This window comes from Pocillopora damicornis, chromosome 4, assembly GCF_964200805.1.
Source record: "Pocillopora damicornis chromosome 4, jaPocDami1.2, whole genome shotgun sequence".
In the NCBI taxonomy this organism is placed as follows: Eukaryota; Metazoa; Cnidaria; class Anthozoa; order Scleractinia; family Pocilloporidae; genus Pocillopora; species Pocillopora damicornis.
In genome coordinates, this window is record NC_142673.1 from 5,807,963 (window position 1) to 5,830,894 (window position 22,932).

Below are 22,932 nucleotides of genomic sequence, written 5' to 3' on the forward strand. Positions count from 1 at the left end.
ATATGAACAGATAACTCCTCCCTGCGGTCGGCTAATATGTTACTATCAGTTAGATTGTGTTATCGTGATTTGGAATCAATTCTCTTGCATAAGAAACAAGGATGTGTATGGCAGTTAGTAAGGAGAATTAATGATTGGATCTTGGGAGTTAGAGGGCTAAGAGAGCTTACAAGGGCAGCTGGGGACCTGCTGGGGGTGGAATGTGGAAGATCGGTGTTGCTTCGGAATCAAAGCGAATTTTATATTGGACACACTTGATTTCACTCAAACCTTCAAAGACATTTTCCTCTTCGGTTTTTTTTAGGCGGTCTTCTAGATGTTCTTAACCAGACTTATATGTAGGCTTGATATAAACCCGTAAACGAATTGCTTAACGAATGAATTTTCCTTTGTACTCACAAGTCAGTTCATCTCTTACTCGGCCTAGCAAGAAGTGGGTCTGTTTGTGCGATACTGGCGATACTGAGAAAGAATTTTAACATCGAGGACCAACGAAGGAACCTACGATTCTAGAGCCGAGAGAGTACTGGTGAACAGTTTTTGGTGAATTCCTCGGCAAGCGGCATCAATGGCGCTCAGAACCTTGTGACAGATTTAGCTGGATTTGCATGCAAATACTTGGTTATTGTGCTATCCTGAGAGGCCTGTTTCCCTTTTGTAATAAATGTCAATAAGAAGAAAACCAAGCAAGTACGGTGTGTCATCTTCTCACGTGGATGAAGACGCTCTACCAACAGCAAATCAGACCAGTTTCTTCCAAAAGGGACGTGAATTCGAAAGTCGCTATGTAAATCACCATTACACAGAAGAGGAAAAGGAGAAGCTTGCTACATTTGAAAGTGTAGACTATCTACCTCCTCACAGTGCTGTGTACAAGGTCAGTGAGCGACTCTGAAAGAAGTAAACAGCGAACGCCACAATTAAACGCGGTCAAGGGTAGGGTGAGGGTGTGTACATCGTAGGTTGCTTCCGGGAAGGTCAAGGCAAAGCTCTTGCACGTTTCTCGATCTCAAAGTTAGCACTCCAACAAGAAATTTGCTAAGAGAGTGATTTACCGTTTTAGGTGGACATATGTTACGGAAATGAGGTGCTTGACTTACTTAAATCTAGGGTGTCGAATTCAAAATCTTTTCCTTGTAGGTGCATGTTATGGCTCAACTCAAGATCTGATTGTTAATTCTCCCTTAAGCTTCTACACATTTCTTTTTAAGGAAGGTACGAGAATTTGGTGTTAGATCAAGATGAAAACTTCTAGCTGACAAGTTTTGAGTGTTCTCATTACCTGTTTGCTGGATAACATATGGATATTGTAGGAAGAAGTTGCATGTTAATCACTTCTGGAGGTTGAAGGGGTTAAGCTTGACGTGTGTAATGACACTTGAACCTAACGTTTACCTGCTTTTAGGGTCATACACTCCATAACTCAGTTTGGTTATGTATCTCACTTAATGAACATTGTTTTGAATGGGTCCATGGTTTAAAAGGCCTCATTGGCTTGTGCACTTCCCTCACAAACTCTTTGTAAGTGTCTCCCTCCCTCACCCCCACTCCACTGAGGTTGTACCTTAAGACTAGACCCAAATATCATTCCTTTTTTAATTTTTTGTCACAAATGCCAAATGTAAGTTCATGTGTCATGATGGGATGTGTGAAAATATTTACACACCCACGACCTGTTAATTTTTATATGGCCATTTTAGAATGTTTCACATCCAACAGCTCAATTAACTCATAATTTTGGAAAATAAGGAAAAAAATTCCACATACACTGTCTTTCAAGCAAAATTTAAATTTATGAACACCTTTACTTTCTCTATTTTGTAAAATACATGTGGCCAAGACTTAAATTTTATTTTAACAAAAATCACATTTGATTTATGAAATTAGAAATCGTTTGATAGTAAACCACTCACAAGGAAAAACACAAGGAAGACCAAGTGACCTACTCTAATGAGGGGAACAGGAGATGGGAAATAAAAAAAAAAAAGATTTGAGGGGATGGTCATGTTTTATTTTATTTATCAACCCTGTTCCTGGGTCTCTATTCTTAATCCCTTCCTTTGAAGCAAGAGAGAGGAAGGGAGGAAGAGAGAGCCTGGGAATGAGGTTGTTTGTTGATTTGAATGATTTATTTGTTAATTCTAGAACTGGCTAAAGCAGCAGCCATCACGTCTTGATTGGGACCGGTGGGTGATGATGGGAATGATTGGATTCTCAGTTGGATTTATTGGATTTCTTATGCATCAACTTATTGATGTCATATCAGAGTATGTCTTGCTGATGTTGTATTACAAATATTATACAGTCATGTTTTTTATCTAAAAAAAAAAATCTTATTTATCCTTGTTGTGTGCAATATAACTTGATGAACACAAATGTTCAATTTGATGTTTGATGTATATCTGGGCATATACAATTCTTAGATTGTGTGCACAGCTTTTGAGTGCATAGATTGCAAATGCAGGTAAACTGTTGTAGCTGTGTGTGTCGCTGATGATGAATCAAACTTAACATGCCCTTCACTGCCTGCATGAAGTACCATGTACATCATGCATCACAAGAGAGTTACAGTCAAATCGCTGGCACTGAAGATGCAAAATAACCCGGCATCTAACAATCAAATCAAGTTAAAATTGTGAGAAATAATCAGTCGATTTCTGTTTGCATAGGACTTTTCAGTGGGGTTGGCAGTTAAGGGTTCATTATACAGCTCTTTCATAAATGATAGGATTCAACACTAATTATTATTTTATTGACATGCAAATTATAACTTAAGCTGCTTTCCATCCTTATTTGCTGGTAACATTTTACATTATTTAGAAATGTTGGCCAGAAAGCCTTTTAAGACTTATTTAATCCAAGGATAGGCATGGGATTTTCAGAAGAGGTCTTCTTAAAATTTGCTAAATAATTATTATTATAATAATTTATTAATTTGAAAGCTTAAATGTACACATTGGCTGTCTGTTTTTTTGTTTTTTGTTTTTTGATTTTTGTTAAAGCAAGTCTTTGCACTCTTTATCTATTGAACAATGTAATAACTGGCAATGGCTTCTGGGAGAACATGGAAAAGGTTTACCATACAATAACTGCCTTTCCTTTTGTTGTTTTTAATTATGGTAGAGATAATTATTTTGATATTAAGCATGTTGGTCTATCACTGGTAAAGTCACAAGGTAAAGGTTTGCAAGTGACCTGCAATGAACACTTCAGAGCTATGACCTGTAATAGTAAGAATCTCATTACTGATATAAGAATTGTTGAATAGTGTAAAATACATATAGTTTACACAGTATGTATGTATTTGGTATTTTTCTTCCATTTTCAATAGAGTGAAATGGGACAAAGCCTCTGAGTTTATAAAGGTATGTGAGTAAAAGTTACTGTGGTTATGTTTCCTGTTTCCTTTCATTTAATGTTCACTCGAAAGAAAACTCAAAATTGTTAACTAAAGGCAACGTATTTAAAAAACAAACCACATTATTTGATTTAACATAATACCAAAAACATTGAAAAACCCTAGAAATATTACTCATTAATTAGTGATTCCTTTCCTTTCTGTGAAAATTACATGTAAACAAATCAGTTCTTTCTCTTTAGGATCGTGAGTTTGGCTTAGCTTGGATATGGGTCATTGGTTATAGTGTACTTTTTGTCGTAGCAAGTTCTGTTCCAGTTGTGGTGGGTATACAACTTAAAAATTAATTTTTCTCTTTGACTCTTTTATTCCCAAGATATAGATATCAATTCTCTACAGTACTGTCTGCTGTACTTTTTCCATAATTTTAGCTTTGAAAATTTCATCACCTTTCTGCTTAAGTCTGTTTTCATTTTTGGAGAAGAAATTCCTTTTTGGTTCTTTATGGGAGTGATATGGGGATTCCTAATGAAATAAAATGAGAAAATAAAGTCAGCAAAGATTTGTCTTCTTCTAAACAATAAAACTTGTTTGATTTTTGGTTCTAACAGTATTATCGTCCTTCTGCTGGAGGTTCTGGCATTCCTGAACTGATCGGTTTCCTAAATGGCACAGTAGTGCGACACATCTTTAACCTCAAGACCATGGTTGTCAAGTTTTTCTCCTGTGTTTGTGCAGTTGGTGCAGGACTTCCTATTGGTCCAGAAGGTCCAATGATCCACCTTGGGTATGGTTTTCATCAGATGTTTGTCTATGTCTCAATATGGATCAGAATAAGTAGTAACTGAAATTATTGAAAAAAGTCTTGGGACACTTGAAAGTAATGTTGTAAGTTTTGTAAATTGTATTATATTTTCTTTCTTACAGTAATCAGCTTAAAAGATTCATATTTTTTACATCCACTTGGCAATATTAAATTATCTATTAGTTAATAATATAGGGTTCCTAGGTCATAAAGTGGTTGCCCAAAACGAAAAAGGAAAAAAAAGTAAAGGAAAAAATGGAAAAGCACTCTTTGTTCAATGTTAATACTAATGAAGCATTTCCAACATTTGGTGTGTGCAAATGTTTATCTCACTGTAACTTTAGACCATAAACAGTTAGTAGATGATAAAGAAAATACAGCAGGCTACACGGCTGCTAAATACCTCTCACCATTGCAGCCAAAACAGCAGCTGTATCAAGTTTGTAATTAAGGTGGCTCCAGACCTACCAACTGTTTTCTGTTTTGGGCCCTTAACGATTTAAACCTGATCATCCTTTCTTTCATCCTTTATTCTTAATACCGTGGTGCATGATTCAGCAGTATTACTGAGAAGAGAAATTATATGCTAGTCACTCTAAGGGTTTAAAGGCTTAACTCCCAAGATCTGATTGTTGATCCTCCCCTCTAGCTGGTACTCGTTTTCTTGGGAATTGGGCCATGAGAATTTGGTGTTACATCAAGATAACAACTTAACCTGATAAATTTGAATATTCTTATTACCTGCTTGCTGGATAATGTATGGATGTTATAGGAAGAAGTTACTTGTTAATCACTTCTCAGAGTTAAGGGGTTAACAAAGTGGCAGTGACAAATTAAAGTGCCAGTGATCAGAAATTGAGAGAAGGTTCCAATTTTATTACAGGAGTTTGGTTGGAGCTGGTCTGAGTCAGTTTAAATCACAGACTCTTAAGTTTAAACTGCCATTCTTTGAGAGGTTTCGAAACACAGAAGATAGGTAAGCAGTTATTTCTGTCAATTTATTTTATCCCAAGGAACCATGGGAATTTCAGGCATATAAATGATTTTATTTATCAGTTCAGTCAAAGTTAGTCAACCAGAAGGCCTAACTATCCTAATATTAATCACATCAAGCATCTAAAAATCTTCTCACTCCCTCAGGGATACCAGTTAATTGTGTGGGGGGTTCCCCTCCTTCACTTTCCCCCTATTGCAGTTGATTTCCCAAATTTAGTTAATTAGAGAACATCATCCATTGCAGCTGTAATAGCATCAAGGATCTAGAAATCTTCTCACTCCCCCAGAAACCAGTCAATTGCACAGTCAGGTTCCCTGCACTTCTGCGGTTGTTTTTTTTTCTTGGGAGTCTGCTTTTTACAGGCTCAATCTATGTGTAATTTCTTAAATCTCCTTCTGCGGGTGTATTGGTATTATTCCTGTATCAAAATATGGTTTATTTACAATCATTTATTCATGAACAGAATACGATGGTTGATATTATCTTGAACAGGCGTAACTTCATCTCAGCTGGTGCTGCTGCAGGTGTGGCCTCAGCTTTTGGGGCTCCAGTTGGTGGCCTGCTGTTCTCCATGGAAGAAGTGTCGTCTTTTTGGAACATGAAATTGTCATGGCAGACTTTCTTTGCTTGCATGGTATCAACATTCACCACTGTGAGTAATAATCTAATGTACCTGTGTACTGTAGAATTGATGTCATGATCCCCTCCTCGCCAGTGAGATTTTTTAAGTCACCAAGACACAAACTGCACAGGTGATAAAACATGCGAATCTGATTTTATTTTGTTTACTCAGCAAATCTCTTACAGTGCAGGAAATCTAATTGCCAATGTGCTAATACAATTACCAACTTATTTCAGAATGTGTTTTTTAGTTCTTGATTGATATAATGTAATCATGAATTCTTGCTGTTTGTAGGACTTGTTTAATTCAGCATTTGAAGGCTTCAAGTATCAAGGAGATTTTGGCTTGTTTAAAGCAGAAAAGAACATTTTGTTTCAAGTGAGTATAGACCAGAGTCATTCTGTAAGGATGCTTCTTTTTGCCCAGTCCCTCTCAAGCCAGCTATAAGCCAGTCATAAGGACAATGCTTGGCCCAATAACAATAATAATAATAATAATGATAATAATAATTTATTTATATAGTGCTATTTCTGTTGCTATCCAATAGCACTTTACAATGACTGAAACAAACATAACATGCTTGAAAAATCCTAAGTGGCAGGAGGCAGACCAGTTGCCTATTTACATAGCACAGCTGAGGAGTTGAACTTGAGGGAACTGAGAAAAAATCCAGTTAATGGCAGGGTGGAGGACTTGAACCTGGGCCCACCAGATTACAAGTCCAGCTACCTAACCACTTGGCCAAGCCACCTCCCTAATGTGTCCCTTCTTAGGTCATTCTGGGGCTGTGCTAAAACTTTGAAACATTTGAAACTGTTCCCAAGCGACTGTGATATCTTATATCTGTTTAGCTGGACATGATTTAGTAAACCTGCATCAATTTTGAAAAGGAGATTAGAATTATAGTCTAGAAATATAAATCTCAGCCACGTGGATGATACAGTGGTCTGACTGTGAGCACATTTGAGTTGTGGTGGAGAGGTCTGGGCCCAAGACCCAACAACTAGTGTGTTCATTTGCAAGACTCTTAACACGTACATTGCCCCATTCCACCCAGTAGTATTTAATGGGTACTGGTGAAGTGACAGGGATCCCTGGACATAAGGAGTGCCCCTAGTTTCTTTGCCATATGGAAAGCAGGATGAAGTTTAGCATCATGTATCATACTTTGCTTCAGTTAACAGAATCTCACACTTCAGCAAGAGATGATTTTATTTTCCTACACAAATTGATGAGGATAACAAAGTATATGGTTTCTGGTGTGAACGTTTCATCAATCTTGTTTGTTTGTTTCTATCATTTCTGGCAGATTAGTCATGGAATTGGATTAAACATCTTGGCTTTCATACCAACTGTCATTCTTGGGATAATGGGGGGTTTATTAGGAGCTGTGTTCACTTTCCTCAATTTAAAGGTACTGCATCTTAAAGTTTTGCCTATAAACAATTATTGTGTGAGGTTTTTGCGATATCCAGAACAATCAAGGTTGAGGAAGGGGTTATAAGCCCAAGGCTGAGGCTGATAACCCTTACTGAGACTTTGATTATTCTATATATCACAAAAACTGAATCTAATAACTGTTTTACTGTACATTGAAGGAAAGAGAAATGGTCATGACAGTAAGTGGAACTGATAATTATTTTATTTATAAACGTGTAAAAATATACAAATCAGCATGCCACTCAAAGCGCGCGAACTTGACATGATTACCCCTTGAAATCATGCACTGCAGTCCTACATAACATGATTACCCGTCACCTTGAGTGACCTTCACATGATTATTGTATAATATGCAGCTAGATGACGCCTCTGGCGCTGATTCAAAAAATCCACTGTACGCTTTCGGCCAATCACAAAACAATGTAGTGAGTTGAATGTATAATAATCGGAGATAATGGATTTCTTGTTGTCTCATTTCTTAGCTTCCATTTAATAGATGATTTCTTGTAAATTTATTTCCCTCTAGATTGCACGCTTTAGAAGATCATGGATTGCAAAGATTAATTCTAAACAATGGAAAAACATTGCCAAAGTGTCAGAGCCAGTGTTAATCATGGTATGTTCAAATAAGGTTCATGTTGCTGTGCGTTTGTTCTGTAATAGATCACAGATGACTTCAAAATTTGGTAAGATCTTTAATTCCTAGTTTCTGTAAACTTCATCACTGGCCAAAGTTCTAAAAACTGATGTTCATCATAAACGGATCTGATAACTAATGGAATTCTCAAAATCATTAGACCAGACAGTTCTGACTGACAGTCAAAGCCGTCCTTTATATTTCGGCACGTGTCAGAGTTGTTTTTGGATGAGCAGTCTGACAACTTTTTTTTTTTTTCTCATTAACTTAATTAAGGTAAATAATTTTATTATTACTTAAACTTGTTTCACAGTTTGGTGATCACGCACAGGGTATGTTTCCCAGATTTGTAAAATCGGCTTTAAATTTAGAACCAACTTGTACAGACTGTTCGAGAATAGATCTCATTTCAAGTGTAAAAAGTCATTCCTGAACAGGAACATGACCTGCCAAATTCAGGTTAAGGAGGGTCGTCTTTCTCTATTGAACTACTTTCCTTGACAAAACTAACCGGGATCTTTTGTTTCACAGATAATCACTGGTACAGCGTCAGTTTTTCTTCCTGCGGCATTTCCTTGTACGCCGTTTCATTGTTCCTTTACATCAAAAGGATATAGGTATAACACTCAATTTATGTTCTTCGTAGTATCTCTCAGTTAGCTTTGTGTAGAAAAAGTCAGTCCAAAATAAAAGAGCCATTGTTTTCATTTTATTTATTTTCTTCAGTCGAAAGTGTTTGACAGACACCCAGCACCCTCTACACACAGAAAGAGATGTAAGAAACTACACATGTCCTGCTGGTATGTCAGTAACGATTAATGGAACTCAGTTCACCAACTCTTCTTATAATGAAGGTAAGAATCGTTGGATAAAGCTGAGGTTTGTATTTTGCGCTTCAGTCAGATGACTTTACGATGTAGCTTTTACGTCGCCACAAAAGTTGCACAACGCTCGAACACAGGGCGAAACCTGCATTCGTGTGAAAAATTTGTCGCATAGAAAGATCTTGTATTAACAAGCTCCTTGGGTGCCTTCAAGCTTTCAAGCGAATTTCGCTCCCAAAATAACTTATTTTTGTGACGACGGTTGGTTTGAGAGCGCTTTTCGAAAGTGTGTCGTAAAACCAAAACCAAATTAATCACTACAGCCATTTAGAAGAAAGGATAATAGCGGGGCTCGCAGAACGTAGCCCCATAATGATACAAAATGGTAGTAGTAACCCATCAAGCCGAAAAAAAATTGGACTCATGACCGTACGGGCGTCCGTACAAGGTGCTACTTTTAACATGCGTGATTAACTGTGTCGCGGGCGCGCCAACGCCACGGCTTTGTCCAGTAGTCCAGTGGTCAGTGCACCGGGCTCCGAGTCGGACGACCCGTGTTCTAGTCCTGGCCGGGGCAAGGCTTTGTGCCCTTGAGAAGTGCGGGAGAAAAAATACGAGCTCCGCTTTTAGGCTTGGCTAAATCTACATATAACCTTTAAGAGCCAATGAGAGCTCAAAGTAAAACAACCTAACTGCCTAAAGCGCGGGAAAACGCGCGCGAGCAAGTCGTGATTGGTTGTAGTTTTGTATCTGATTGGTTAAGAGAGTGGCGCGCTTTTTCTATTCCAATCACAGAGCGAAGTAAAATATAAAACCAATGCAATATCGGATTAATTTCGACACTATTGAAAATTGCACCATTAGGTTTGATTTGCTTCCATTTCTAGGTTTGCTATAAACAGTTGATCTGTGAATATTTCTCTTCATCCCTTTTACTTACTATATTGGTTTTTGTAATTTAGTGGCTACGCTGTTATTTGTGACGGGAGAAAAAGCCATTCATCATTTGTTTTCCAGAGACACAGCTTACGAACTTGGATATGCGTACGTATCTTCATATAAATGATTTCCTATCCTTCTGCCCCTTAACGAAAACTGTGGGAATCAAAATGAAGACCACTTTATTCCTGTGAAATAGAAGGAAGATAAACCGTTGAAATCAAGGTGGAAAGCGTTTTTACCACTCCTTCTAAACCCTGTCAGAATGATATGATCAGAAAACAGTTACAAGATACTTAATAATTCCTTATTCTGTTAGAAATACCCCTCTCTAAGTAAGGATTTTAATAACACTTTGTTTAAAAAGACCCAAAAAGCTCTGTTTATTGAAACTTCTAGTTGCAAAATGTTAATCATCATTGAAAAAAGAGGGAGATATTTGGAAGAGCGAAGAGACGACTGTCTTTTTTTTTCTCTCCTCAGATCTCTCTGCTCTGTGTTGGTTATTTATTTTTTGCTGGCGTGTTGGTCGGCTGGTAGTGCCATTTCAAGTGGTTTAGTGGTGCCAATGTTGTAAGTATACATATCATTAATACTTGAGACTACAGCGTATGTGGATTGAGTGCGGTTATACTAAAACCAAAGTGACCATACTGGCCAATTGAAACAACAGAAAATATCTTGAGAAACCAACGAGAGCTCAATAAAAAGAACAAGGTAATTGACTGAAGAGCGGGAAAATGCCAGATACTTAGTCGTGGTCTTAGGTTTTAATTTGATTGGCTGAGAGGGTGTTGGACTTTTTTTCAAGACCAAAACTCGAATCACTTAAATTAAAGAAAACTAACTGCTCCTAGAACAGTACTGTTTTCCAGACTATTTTGTCAGCAAAGTGGAGACGAAAACTTGGCGCTAAAGGACAACATGGGGCTAGAAGACGCACAGGGTCTCTTCCCTGGGATTTTTTTTCTCCAGTTTCCCTGTGGGTCCCTCTTGTATGTTAATTTACAGAAAAGAGTCATAGAGAAAGAATGTAAATAAAGAGAGAAAAATGAAATCGAATGTCTTGTCCGTCAGGTTCATAGGTGGAACATACGGCCGTATTATTGGAAGAGCTATGGTGGATTTATTCGGTTTCCACTCTACAGGTGGGTCAGTAGGAGAAACCTAAGTCGTCTTTTAGCATCTTGAATCGCACAACTGTCCGTGCTTTTTTCTTACCTCTTGGGTGTTCATTTATCTCTGGTTACTATAGTTCATACGAGCCTAGTGCAAAGTTCAACTTACCCACTAGTTCTCTGTTTTTTTTTTTGAGGTAGACAATCCCAGACGGACAAATACAAACGTCTGAGATTCTATTCCTCTCTGGCGATTCGGATTTTCCTTCGACTCAAACTCGTGAGAAAATGTATTAAATCTTCCTTCAATGCTTCAGTATTTTGACACTTACTGAAGGAAAAATATCTTCTCAAAATTTTTTATTGAAGCCTGTTTATCAAAGGAGGGCATCTGCTTGCGTCCACAGCCCCTTTTCGTGGCTACACTGTTCGTATTTTTTAAACTTTTGGGGAAATTTCATTTTAGGTTACTGGGCTTGGATGGACCCAGGAGCTTTTGCTCTCATTGGAGCGGCGTCATTTTTCGGTGGTGTATCAAGACTGACCATGTCCTTAACAGTGATTATGGTGAGTGTGTGATATTAGTCGCAGGAAGTATATCTAGCGTACGGGGAGCCATCAATCTGGGTTAATACCGGTTTATATTACAGATCTCTCTAGGGTTGAGTTTCGTGAAATATCGCATATCCCTTGTAGTCATATGTAATTTGTGTGATACTTATTTACTCCCTACTTTTCCTTCTTTCCCAGATGGAGATCACAAATGACATTCAGTTTTTGTTACCTATCATGGTCGCCATCATGGTAGCCAAGTGGGTAGGAGATTTTGCTACTCATCCGTTGTACCATGCTCTGCTGGAGTTGAAGTGTATTCCCTTTCTTGACTCTGAGCCTGTTATTCTTCACGAGGGATCCAAAGCGTGAGTGGCAAATATTTAAACGCAATTTTCAGTTGCATCGAAAGTAATCCCGAAAAGCATTGGTCTTGCGATAACATGCTCTGTGATTGGTTCAAAAAAACGCTTACCACTCTTTCAACCAATTAAATGTCACCAGCGCGTTTCCGCGCTTTGGCAAGTAGCGAGAAAGCGCGGGAAAGGCCCAAAGTAACGGCCTTTTACCTGTTTTATTTCTTCTTCTCTTTGGCTTCGTGTGAAACTTTCTCTTGTTCCTTTTGGAGCTGTGATCAGAGTGTTTTGGTTTAACGACACTCAAGTGAGGAGCACTCTGCATCGTGTTTCGAACAAAGGAAATATCACTCGGAGGTCATAGTAAATTCAAATTAGGAGCGTGCAAACTATCCGAAGCGCGGGAAAATGTGAGAGAAAAGGTCGTGATTAATTTTGGTCTTTGCATCTGATTGGTCGAAAGAGAGGTGCGAGTTTTCTAGACCAATCAGAGAGAAAACTGACGTAAAACCAATGCAATGCGTGATTACTTTTGGTGTCTTTAAAGTTTGTTCTTGTTTAACACTCAGTTCAGACCTCTTGTACAACGTCTGCGTATGCATTTACACTTTATGGTAAGCGGTTGATCCTGTAGGCGTATGCAGAGGTATATATGACAACGAGCATATTACGCCTTAGCAAATAAAGTCATGTAACCGGCTTGAAATGCGGGAAAATGCGATTGGCCAAGGCACGATTAGTTTTGAGTCTGTTGGCACGTTTTCTAGGCCAATCACAGAGTGTATTGGAGCCACGCCAGGACATTCCTAGATTGTTCACAATCTTATTTATTTATAAAATACACCTTATCAACATTTGCTTCTTGTTTTTAGGATTAACTTAGAGTTGTTTCGAGCTGGCGAAGCCATGTCCTCTCCTGCAATAGTAAGTAGATTGATGTATACCGTTTGGAATGTCGCAAAAGACGAAGTGATCTTTACAGGTTAATTGTAATCAAAGTTTTGACAGAAAGTAGAATATAAAAAAAATAAATAGGCTTTGGTGAGGTTCGAACCGGTGCCTCTCAGACATCTTTTGGGTGTTTCTAAAAACTTTGCAACGAGGACCGACTCGTTTTGGAAGCGAGGCAAATATTCCGCGCTTTTCCTTCATACAGGTGTCCGATTACAGCCAACTGTCCGATTACACTGTCCGATTACAACTCTACAGAATGATTAGTGAAAAATAAAGCACCCTAACCCTAAGCAATTACTACAGCACCAATCACATTTGAGGAAATTGTAATGGTTATGATTAATTTGGGTAGAGTGCGGCTTGTTTGTCAGGTCTTAATCTTAGGGACCGTGGCAGTTATCTTCTTGAACCTGAGCGGACGGTCCTTCCATATCCTGACGCCTTTTTTCTCTCGTGTATACAAGGTTGTGCACAAAGTGGAATCTGTGTCTCGCCTCACTCATTTGTTGTTGGACACACCTCATGGTGGGTATCCTGTGGTCACTAAGACAGACGCAGACTATGAGGTATTCTCTGGACTGATATCCAGGTAAATATCACCAGGTTTTTTTACTTCTTAGACGTGGGGGGAGGGGGGATACTCATGTAAAATTCAGTAGGGGATGTGAGATTTTTCTTTAATCAAAACCTTGCCCTATGTCAGATCAAAGTAAGAGATTTCCCTTCGCTATTTTGCGACCTGAAAGAATTGCGACGGCGCAAAAATTTTTTATCAAGCTCCATTCTACCCCCCACTCTGCGGGTAAAACAAAACTTACCTTATTTGATACCTAAACACATCGACGAAAAGGGGTCGGAAAGTATGCTTTTTTTACCACATATACGCATATGGGATATCGCGGGAGTGTCCGTTTCACGGTAAGGAAGAGCAGAAAGGCTCCTTGTTCCGAGAAAATACAAGTGGTTGAAGGACCTTTGGTGGTATACCACTCGAAAGCGCTGGATAATTAGTATTAAGAATTCATGTAGACCCTCTTTTCCAGTGTAATGTGATTGGCGAATTAAAAAAGGCAGTATCCCGGCGCTGCGTGAGAACCCACGCCTGACACGCACAGCCTCTGTAAGGGAAATATCTTGAGATGGGCGCGGAGAGAAGAGAGAACAGCTAAAAACGGATTTATTTTTGTGCTACTGGAAAATCTACTGAGCCTGCTATGCGTGCTATATGATAGTTATTGAACATTTTCACTTAACCCAGAAGACTTTCGCGACTTCATTTTTGAACTGTATAACATCAATTGCCTCTGTTCACAAGTTCTTTACAGTGAAGTAAAATTCGTGGAATGGGGAGGCTACACTGAGTTTACAGTGTAGAGCGTTCCCAAAGTTTGGCAGAGATTTTTCTGGAAAAAAAGATTTCTCCCTTCCATCAGACTCGTATAGACTAACCATTGTTTATCACCGGGGAAGGGTAGGAGGAGGGGGGAAGGGAGTGGGGCTCAGTCGTCACTAACAGAGTATAGGGGGGGATCAGGTAAATTTTCTTGTGACAGCTAAAATCCCTGACGCCTCCCGCCCCCCGCCCCTCGCTGTCAAATAATGACCGGTCCCTTAATACAAAAAAAATTTGACGGGAAGAGATTGGGACGAGATGGGGCGTGTATTGACCTTTGACGCGTTTGTTCTCTCCACTTTCGCAATCACACGGTCTTACGTACGCGCAGTGGATGCTCCTCGAGCAATGAAAGATGTGCTATCCGATTTATCCACATCTCCAAAAGAAGAGATGTTCCCTCTACACTGCTAGCACGCACAGAGTCTGCTTGTGATGAGACGGGGTGTATGGGTGTGTACTTCGCTATCCCTCTACGTTCTTTAGTAAGACCGTAAGAGAGAGACGTAGAACGGATTCAGTTTGGTGCGTTCCCAAGTTGTGGCCTTGTGGCTCAGTAGGTCGGGTTTGAATCCTGTCGAAGCCTGAATTTTTCCAGACTTCTCTGAAATTGCTTTATTTAAAACTCACCTGCGAGGATCATTACGTTACTTCTTAATCATTCGCACGTGAAAATGCTATTTATTTTGTTTATAAAAAAAGAGAAAACCGATACTCAGTTCCGAAACATCTTTTTATTTAAAAGATAAGATATTTTGTTCAATCGCGCACAGTAAGACAGTATGACCCTTAAACTGTAAAACTGGGAAATATAGAATGTAACACGATGGTAAGGGATTTGTGGCAAAGCTGCTTGGAATTGAAAATCCACTAACTTGGGTCAGTTTAGAGGCTCGAGGATCTGCGAGGATCATTATATGATACGTAGTTTTTTTATCATTGTAGATCAACATGCCATTCATTTGATTTAATTGTGAGAGGGAAAAGCGGTCCTCAGGTCCGACTAATCAGCTCTTATCTTTCGTACAATCGCGCACTGTGTGACCCACACACTGTAAACTTTTAATTAAGGAAACCTACAGTGACAAATTATGGGTAAGGGATTTTTGACAAAGATCCATCGAGTTGAAAATCCAATAACTTGCGACAGTTTAGAGGCACAATTACGTAATCCAAATGAAGGGAATTTTACATTAATAACCAAGATACTTGATATGAAGTTTACTCTCCTCTAAATGTCAATATGCTTAGTGTAGGATCCTTTTTGGAGGTCAAATCGCAAGCCGACGTTTTACTGACCTTGAAAAACGATTCCTATGCAAAAACGTTGTTTCGGATCTTTCGACTTCATACTTATCAAACTAAAGGGTTATTGGAGTGACTTGGTGGTCTCACTTTAGCTTGTATTTCACCATTCATCTTAAAAATAATTTCATACGCGTAGACCGAGGGCAATCTTGCCACGACCAGTGAAACCAAATACGCGAGGAAACCTAGCATGTCGTTTGCATGCCGTGTGTAACAGTTCAAACTGATTTGATGCATGTGGGGTCGCCCTTTTGACACACTGTCTATTGTTTCTAAAATCGTCGCGGTATTATTTTTACATGGTCTGGGTTTTAGATTTTATGCCGTGCTTAGTGTCTCGAAGATTGCACCATCTTAAGTTGCTGTTGGTTTCTCTGGGGACATACCTTGGTCTTGTCTGAAGTATTGAATTGTTAACTACGTACAGTTACTGACTTTGGATTGCCTGGCGCAATGTTTAGCAAGTGACAACAAGTTCAGGCGTGCATGCACGGAGACAGCCGCCCCCAATCCGTCTCTATCACCGCTGGTTTCACTTTACTATGCATTCCAAACGATCTACTTGGAAAGAAGAGCAATAATTATCGCCTTGTGTGAAAGCTGGAGAGAATTTGAAGGAGTGCATCGATTTTGTGCGGAATAATTCAACCGAGTTTAATATGCAATAATTGACTCTGTCGCGAAAGGTTCTTTGATGTCTAGACAGCCAAGAAAAAAAAAGCCAATTTGTTTGTTTTAATCGTTGGAGTAAACTCGGCTCAAGGCATGTTCCACACGACAACGACGACAAAAACTGATGGAAGCTGTTTTAAAACGAAGAAAAAAGTCATTTTCCTTTTAATATCCGGTGTGTTATTAATCGTCCTTGGCACTGTGAGTCTCTGCAAAGCTGTTGCATGGATACATTCCATAATCGACTCGAAGCTTGTGATTAAACCGAGCTCTCCTATTTACCAGCAATGGAGATCACCAACTGTCCCTGTTCTAATGCAGTTCTATGTGTTCAATGTAGAGAATCCGATGGAAATGAAACAGGGCAACCGTCCTTGTGTTAGTCAGAAAGGACCGTATAGTTACAGAGTATACCAGACGAAGGAAAACATTACATGGAACAAAAATAGCACTGTATCCTATAATAAATTTACCAAGTATGTCTTCGATGTCGATAGCTCGTGTTCGTCTTGTAATCCTCACACTGATAATGTCACGCTCCCAAACATACCGCTTGTTATTCTTTCCCAAGTTTCCAAAAAATATCCCGGTGCATCTTTGATATTCAGCATGATTTTTGCTCGTTTTAAGGAAGAGTTCTTCAGGGTTAACACAGTTGAAGAATTACTCTGGGGATACAAAGATCCCGTGTTTGAGTTTTTTGCTAACCTCAAGCGAAAATTTCGTTTGTCTTTCCTTCCGGATATTGATCCTATATTCCGAATGATGGAGAATAATACTTACGATGGCGTTACAACCACTTACACTGGAGCATCAGATATCAGCCGTGCTGCAGTTTGGACTCGATGGAAGGGAAGATTTGATGTAGGTTTGTGGAAATCTCGTTGGGCAAACATGTTCAATGGAAGCGATGGCATGCAATTTCCACCTCAAACCAGTACAGGAGACATTCTCTATGCGTTTTACGTACAACTCTGCAGGTCCATGAGCTTTGTTTTTGACTCTCACACAAATATTGACAGTGTGAAGACATTGAGATTTACGAACCCAGAGGAACTGTGGCAGAACGCGAGCGTGAACCCGGCCAACAAAGGCTTCTGTCCCAATGGATGTTTTCCAAGCGGCATTCTCGATGCAAGTGTTTGCAAAGGCCCCTCTGTCGGTTCCGTACCAGCCATTGTGGCGTCTCAACCGCATTTTTATCAAGGCGACCCATCTCTTGTAAAAAATGTTGAAGGCCTGAACCCAGTCAAAGAAGAACATGGTACCTTCTTTGACATTGAACCAAATTTTGGCCTTCCTCTTCACCTGAGTTTACGGCTTCAACTCAACTTGAATATTGAACATGTAAAATTCTTGGTGCAAATGGCCGGTGTCAAGGAGGTGATCTTGCCCATAATGTATTTTAACAACACCGTGAAAGTGGATGCATCGTCTGCGAACAAAATGAAGAGTGTATTGATTGCCATGAGAGCTGTCCCTTTTGTCTCTGTAGCGTTGATTTGCATCGGAAGTATTGAAGTTGTTGTTGCCATTTGTTGCATTGTATCCAAGAAATGGAAATACAATAAACATGCAATACGCGGATTGTCAAGCTTAAACAGCGAAACAGAGCCACTTGTTACTTCAAGGAGATAAAGCTCAATGGATAATACCGAATATTTTCGTAACTAATATTTTACGCATCTCCGTATGACTATACGACAATCGCGTGTTTTCAACCTTTCTAACTACCCTTAAGGGGAAAGGGGTGGGGCGTGCATGGGGAGAGAACTTCCTTCACGGTCGTACCCTAGTCTTCTTCGTTTGCACTTTGATTTCCTTCTTCCTCCTCTGTTGTTAGACGATTAAAAATCAAATGACTCCCAAATGTTGGTCTTGATGTATTTCCCTTCCGTTTGCTACCTCTTGTTTCAATTCCCCTCCCCCTCCAAATTTTCTGTAACAGTTTCTTGTTCAGACTTCAGCTCTTTGTATTTCTTCAATGTTACATTACCGGAGGGAAGGGGGTGGGGGGGAAGGGCGGGATGATGACTAACGCACCGAATTGATTGGCTAACTGCCCTATTTATCGATTAAGCGCTTGACCGATCGGTTGCCAGTCTCCTTCGTAGCCTCTCTTGTCGATGTCACGTAGCGCTTCCCCATAAACCGTTGACATCCCATAGAGACTAATAGATTGCTCCTTTAAAAAAATGGCCCGGTTATGCGGTTGGTTGGGTAAATGTTTGATTGATTCATAAGGTTGACTGATTCACCGATCATAAAGCGTATGAATTGACAGCGTGGAAACTTGAAACCGAGCCAAGAATATGCAACTCGCACTTGCCAGTTGTTCTTCACAATTGTCATTTGTTTTGCATATCTGAAAATCAGGGGCGGCATGTGCGCAGTGAAAGCTTGAAAGATTTTGTAAAGCCACTGACAGTGGTTCTAATTACATCCGAAGGGTCTAGTAAAATTTCTTATACAGAAATGACTATGAATATTTCTAGGAATAAAATAAAAAAAATATTGTAGAATTTATTAAACCTATTGTGCTACGAATAATTAGCTACTGTTTTCTCTCACAACGGCGAAACAAAACAACCCCACCTACAACAACACTAAGAACAAAAACACCATGGTGGAGCTTTGGATGTACAATTGAAATGAATTAGGTGCTGATATTGTAAGAGTCAATATTGTTGCTTTGCCCATTTTTGAGGAGTTGGGAGCTAGTCCTGGGATGTCCGAAAGTGATTGGCATGTAAAGTCTCCTGGGATTTCTTATTACAGTCAGGAAGAAAGGTTACGAGAAAGCAGAAAGATATCTACCCAACCCTTTAACTCCCAAGATCTCAAGAGTAATTCTCTTTACTGTCTGACAAAGTTCTTATGATGTCAATTTGGAGAATTTGGCATTGGATCAACTAATAATCCCCTAATTTATATTTTACTTTATTCTCATCTTTTCTATGCTTGATATTTTATTGATATTGTAAGGAGAAATTCTCTCTTAATCACTCATGGGAGGGAAAGGGTGAAGGGTATGGTCTCTAAAATATCAGATCGTGGGTATGAAAGAGTGAATCGGCGATAAGGTAGTATGTAAACCTCGGCTGTGAAGTCTACAGGGGAGCTCTTGACCTCTTTGGCACGAAGGTAGCTTTTTACTGCAGAATATTTTGTGGTAAATTGAGTTAAAAATATCTAATTTGTCCTACAGAAACGAAATCATGGTACTTTTGTCTCGTGAAGACATCTTTTCCTCCCGCAATAATTTATCTCTGCACGAAGAAGAGCTTGACGTGAACAGGTTGGATTACTACCAGGTGAACACCAGAAAATGCAAATAAAACGCATCAGTTAAACGATTAAACACGTTAATTACACGATAAAACAATAATTTCACCATGAACAAGATAATTATGCATAAGGATTGTTCATTATCGAGGGAAAAAGGAGATAGTTTTGTCCCCCACGAAGGGTTAAATTGATTTTCGTGTTCGGATGCTTCTCCACAGAGCCACAGATAAATCAGTTAGAGTTAGACCATAACCTGCAGGCACGTTTAATAAACGTTCTGTCTACGGCTAGGATTAGCAATGGTGGAAGTCTAGTGTGTGTTAATTCTTAGCAAAGATGCTGATGTGATTTTTTATCTTGTTTTGTTTTGTTTTGTTTTTTTTATCTTGAGTTCGATTCCTTGCGGGGGGACCTGGATTTGTTTGTTGTTCCACATTTGTGATCAAACTAGAGACAGTTTTTTTCGTTAATCGTTTATCAATTGATGAGATACCATCGAATATACATTTTGCAATACTGTAAGATAAGTTTGTGCACGGCCAACTTTCTTTTTAGCGTAGTGTTTCCACTGAATTCCTTCTCTCCATGCTGTTGTAGATGCACCAGGGGTATCATCGTGATGCTGAAGGACTAAATGCCCAGTTGGAGCGTTACGCTGGGGAGCCGCGTTTCCAAGAGATGTTTATTGATCTGGTATGTAACGCATTGAACAAGATTATTGTCAACCGTGTAGAGTTACAAAAAAGAGGGCTATTGACGTGTTTTCCTACTCTCAGCAACAGTAAGATGTCACGTGGTTACATAGCAAATATCTTCACTTGTTACCAGGGCTTCTCTTTATTCCCTTGTAAGTTAAACGTTTTCGGAATTAGAAAGCCATTTGATGGGTTTTTCCTGCTCTTAGCTATACTATCACATCACCTTTCTCCATTCAGGAGTGACAGTGGGTACTGGCAAATTGTCGAGGAAACATAGCAAAGAATTGGGTATTACGTGAGATGGAGACCATCCAACCAAGGGAAAGGTTCAGTAACCTAACTCGCTTCATGTAGCGAAAACCGGGATATGCTCTGGCCGTTATTGGCGATCGTTTCGTTGTTGAGACTAAACAAACTCTAACAGTGTTATTTTCTCTGTTTTAATTATCTCCAGTCTCCTTATGTGAACCACTCGGCCCCAACTGTTCAGGAGACATTCTCTCTTCACCGAACGTATATTATATTCCGAACACTAGGGTTGAGGTATGTGGTAGTCTAGAATTGAAATATTTCAACAAATATGATTAAGCCTATTCATCTCTTTACCATTTGGAAAATTTAGAAGTCAATGAGCTATCTCCTCCTCTACCCGCCGGGCCTGCCCCCTACCCCCGAGAACTTATTGGTGCGCTTACGATATCTCGTTACAAAAAACTTATTTGGATTAACTTTGTATGAATTCTCTTCTCTCTTTTTTCACAGGCATTTGACGGTTGTAGACCAAAAGAATAGGTTTGTCGTAAACTATAAAACTAATTGCTTTTCTTCTTAGCCGAGTATGACTATCATCAGCGACACAATTTTTTAAAAATTTTGCATTGTCAGACGTAGAAGTTTTTCGAAGTTTTTTAGAAGTTTCGCCTAAAACAAGGCATCAGAATTTCGTCATGTATTCGTTTTTTTCCTTTATTGTTTAGTTGTTTCCTCGTTATCTTAGTTTTTCCAGCAGATAAATTGGTTAGAACGTATAATCCTTCCAAAATATTTTCCGTAAGAGACATAGCCGCCTCCTGTGCATCGTAATAAAGAATTCAGTTGAATTTTAACAGTTTGTTACCTTCAATCTGCTTTGATCGTTTCCATCGTCGGCTATCTTTGTGTCTCTATAGCTCCATTACGGTGCATCCGCGTTGAAGTTCATCTAAGTTACTCTAATATTTTGTCTTGCCTTAGGGTGCGGGGAATAATTACGCGTAAAGACCTCATGGGATTCCAGATGGAGGAACGAATTCACAAGTGTCTTCACAACCCGCACCAGGCCCAAGAAATGCAGTCACCGAGCTCGTCATCAGGGCACCGGCCGAGCGTAGAGGCTTGAAGCGACTCCTGTTAATTTTCAGTTAGATAGATTGGACTAGACATTTCGCGTTTGGTTCGCGTTTGCGAACCACCTTAACAGTGGATCAGTCACAAGCAAATCTAAAACCAATCGCGACCTTATGACTCACGTTTTCTTGCGCCTCACGAAGTTTGGTCGTTTTTAACCAGATTTTCCATTGACGCCTATTGATATTTTCCTTCGTTTTGATTGGCTGTTGCGATTACTTCGTTTTCGGTTTTTCTGCGCAGCCAATCGACAAGTGTGCTAATGATGCAAACTTGTTCTCCTTACAAATTTATCACTGCGAAAACTAAGGGAAAGTTTAGGAATCAAATTTGGAAACCTGTCCCTAAGGAATTAGGCTGACAAGAGGAAGGAATCAAGAAAGCTGATGCTACATTTACTTTAGCAAAGTTTGCTTGTCCAATGACAGTTCACACACCCGTAGGTAATCAATATATCGTGTTTTCTGATTGCAGGGTTTTAATTAAGAGAGGACGTTGTTCTTGGTGTTTTTCCTTTGAAAAGCAATGGAAAGTATCATGTACTCTTTATTCGTAAGGTTGTTTAACTTGTAGACAAAACTTGAAATGACTATGGCCAACTCATTGATGTAATTTGAGATCTAGTAATGGATAGATATTTTGATATTTTTATTAGTTTACTCTGAGATTGGTCTAAAAATGTTGTATTAGTCGCGAAGAACTGGCAAAATTATTTTTTTAAGATTTAGAAAAGTTTATAATATCGCCAGGTATTTACTGTTATACCTGTTTTACGAAAGAAAGAAGAATAAGAATTGAATAGTTGAAAAAGTGAATTATGTTTAGAGTTATTTTATCTTGTAAGTTTTACACAAACGAAATCATACTTTTTCTTTTTCAGATAGAACGGAATTAATGATTTTTTTATGTATTCATCAATTGTATATTTAGATCGGGGGAAAAAGCCATTATGTGGCTTCATATAAGAACAAATATTAGGGATTGTTATAAATGAAGCAAATAAATTTCTGGAAGTTTTAGAAAGCAGTTGCTTATGACATGATGGTAGGATTTTTGAGAGTTTTCGGAAAATCTTCTCGGGAGATTCTCCGGGGATTCTGGTGTGGTTAGCAATCTCTGGGGAAAACTGTGGACTTAGATCGTTCAAAAAGATTTGAACATTCCTTCCTGTGCAGTTAGCTTTTACCCCTTGACTGTTTTTGAAATGTACTTGTAAATGGTGATAGGTTCTCAATCTAATACCGGCGTGAGAGTATGTAAGCAGTCATATCACCCACGGCTTCGCTCTGACAAAGGGCTAACGCTCTAAACGTCATCCTAGAAACTCTTAACTGTGGCGAATTTACATTATCAATTGAGTTAACGAAACCAAATTATCCTTGTTAGCAGTCAGTTTGGGAGTGACTATGGAAAGATTAAGGAGAGGCTGACTTTTGAATACGGGGAGACTATGACTACTGAGTGACTATGGAGAGACTGACAAGTGACTACAGGAAGACTGACTAATGACTACAGGGAGGCTTTGACTAGTGACTATGGAAAGAATATGACTGGTATCTACGGGGAGACTGTGACTAGTGACTAT

At 39.1% G+C, this 22,932-nt stretch overlaps 2 protein-coding genes across 3 annotated transcripts; both read left to right on the forward strand.

Annotated features, from left to right (window-relative positions):
* Positions 1-552: 552 nt before the first annotated feature.
* On the forward strand, positions 553-22,370 carry LOC113681577 (chloride channel protein C). Of its 2 annotated transcripts, XM_089203368.1 has the most exons (25): positions 555-877; positions 2,146-2,267; positions 3,332-3,365; positions 3,601-3,681; positions 3,970-4,145; positions 5,047-5,139; positions 5,653-5,812; positions 6,077-6,160; positions 7,092-7,196; positions 7,749-7,838; positions 8,391-8,476; positions 8,586-8,713; positions 9,646-9,727; positions 10,106-10,195; positions 10,700-10,770; positions 11,207-11,307; positions 11,491-11,660; positions 12,521-12,572; positions 13,067-13,191; positions 19,184-19,289; positions 19,861-19,956; positions 20,416-20,504; positions 20,724-20,753; positions 21,195-21,358; positions 21,819-21,957. In XM_089203368.1, the coding sequence occupies exons 1-24, from the start codon at positions 665-667 to the stop codon at positions 21,337-21,339; spliced, it is 2,529 nt and encodes an 842-aa protein (XP_089059494.1). In that variant the 5' UTR covers positions 555-664; the 3' UTR covers positions 21,340-21,358; positions 21,819-21,957. The 2 variants fall into 2 exon arrangements, with proteins under 2 accessions (XP_089059493.1, XP_089059494.1); XM_089203367.1 differs by having other exon boundaries at positions 553-877; positions 21,195-22,370.
* LOC113681578 (lysosome membrane protein 2-like) lies at positions 14,755-17,845 on the forward strand. Its single transcript, XM_027198676.2, has one exon. The coding sequence runs from the start codon at positions 16,069-16,071 to the stop codon at positions 17,611-17,613; it is 1,545 nt and encodes a 514-aa protein (XP_027054477.2). The 5' UTR covers positions 14,755-16,068; the 3' UTR covers positions 17,614-17,845.
* Positions 22,371-22,932: the final 562 nt, after the last annotated feature.

Excerpts from the sequence above, each read along its gene's own strand:
- LOC113681578 (XM_027198676.2), top strand. The coding sequence starts at position 16,069 with ATGTTCCACACGACAACGACGACAAAAACTGATGGAAGCTGTTTTAAA.
- LOC113681577 (XM_089203367.1), top strand. The coding sequence starts at position 665 with ATGTCAATAAGAAGAAAACCAAGCAAGTACGGTGTGTCATCTTCTCAC. Across the intron at positions 9,728-10,105 it reads GCTTACGAACTTGGATATGC|ATCTCTCTGCTCTGTGTTGG; the intron begins GTACGTATCTTC and ends TTCTCTCCTCAG. Across the intron at positions 10,196-10,699 it reads GGTTTAGTGGTGCCAATGTT|GTTCATAGGTGGAACATACG; the intron begins GTAAGTATACAT and ends CTTGTCCGTCAG.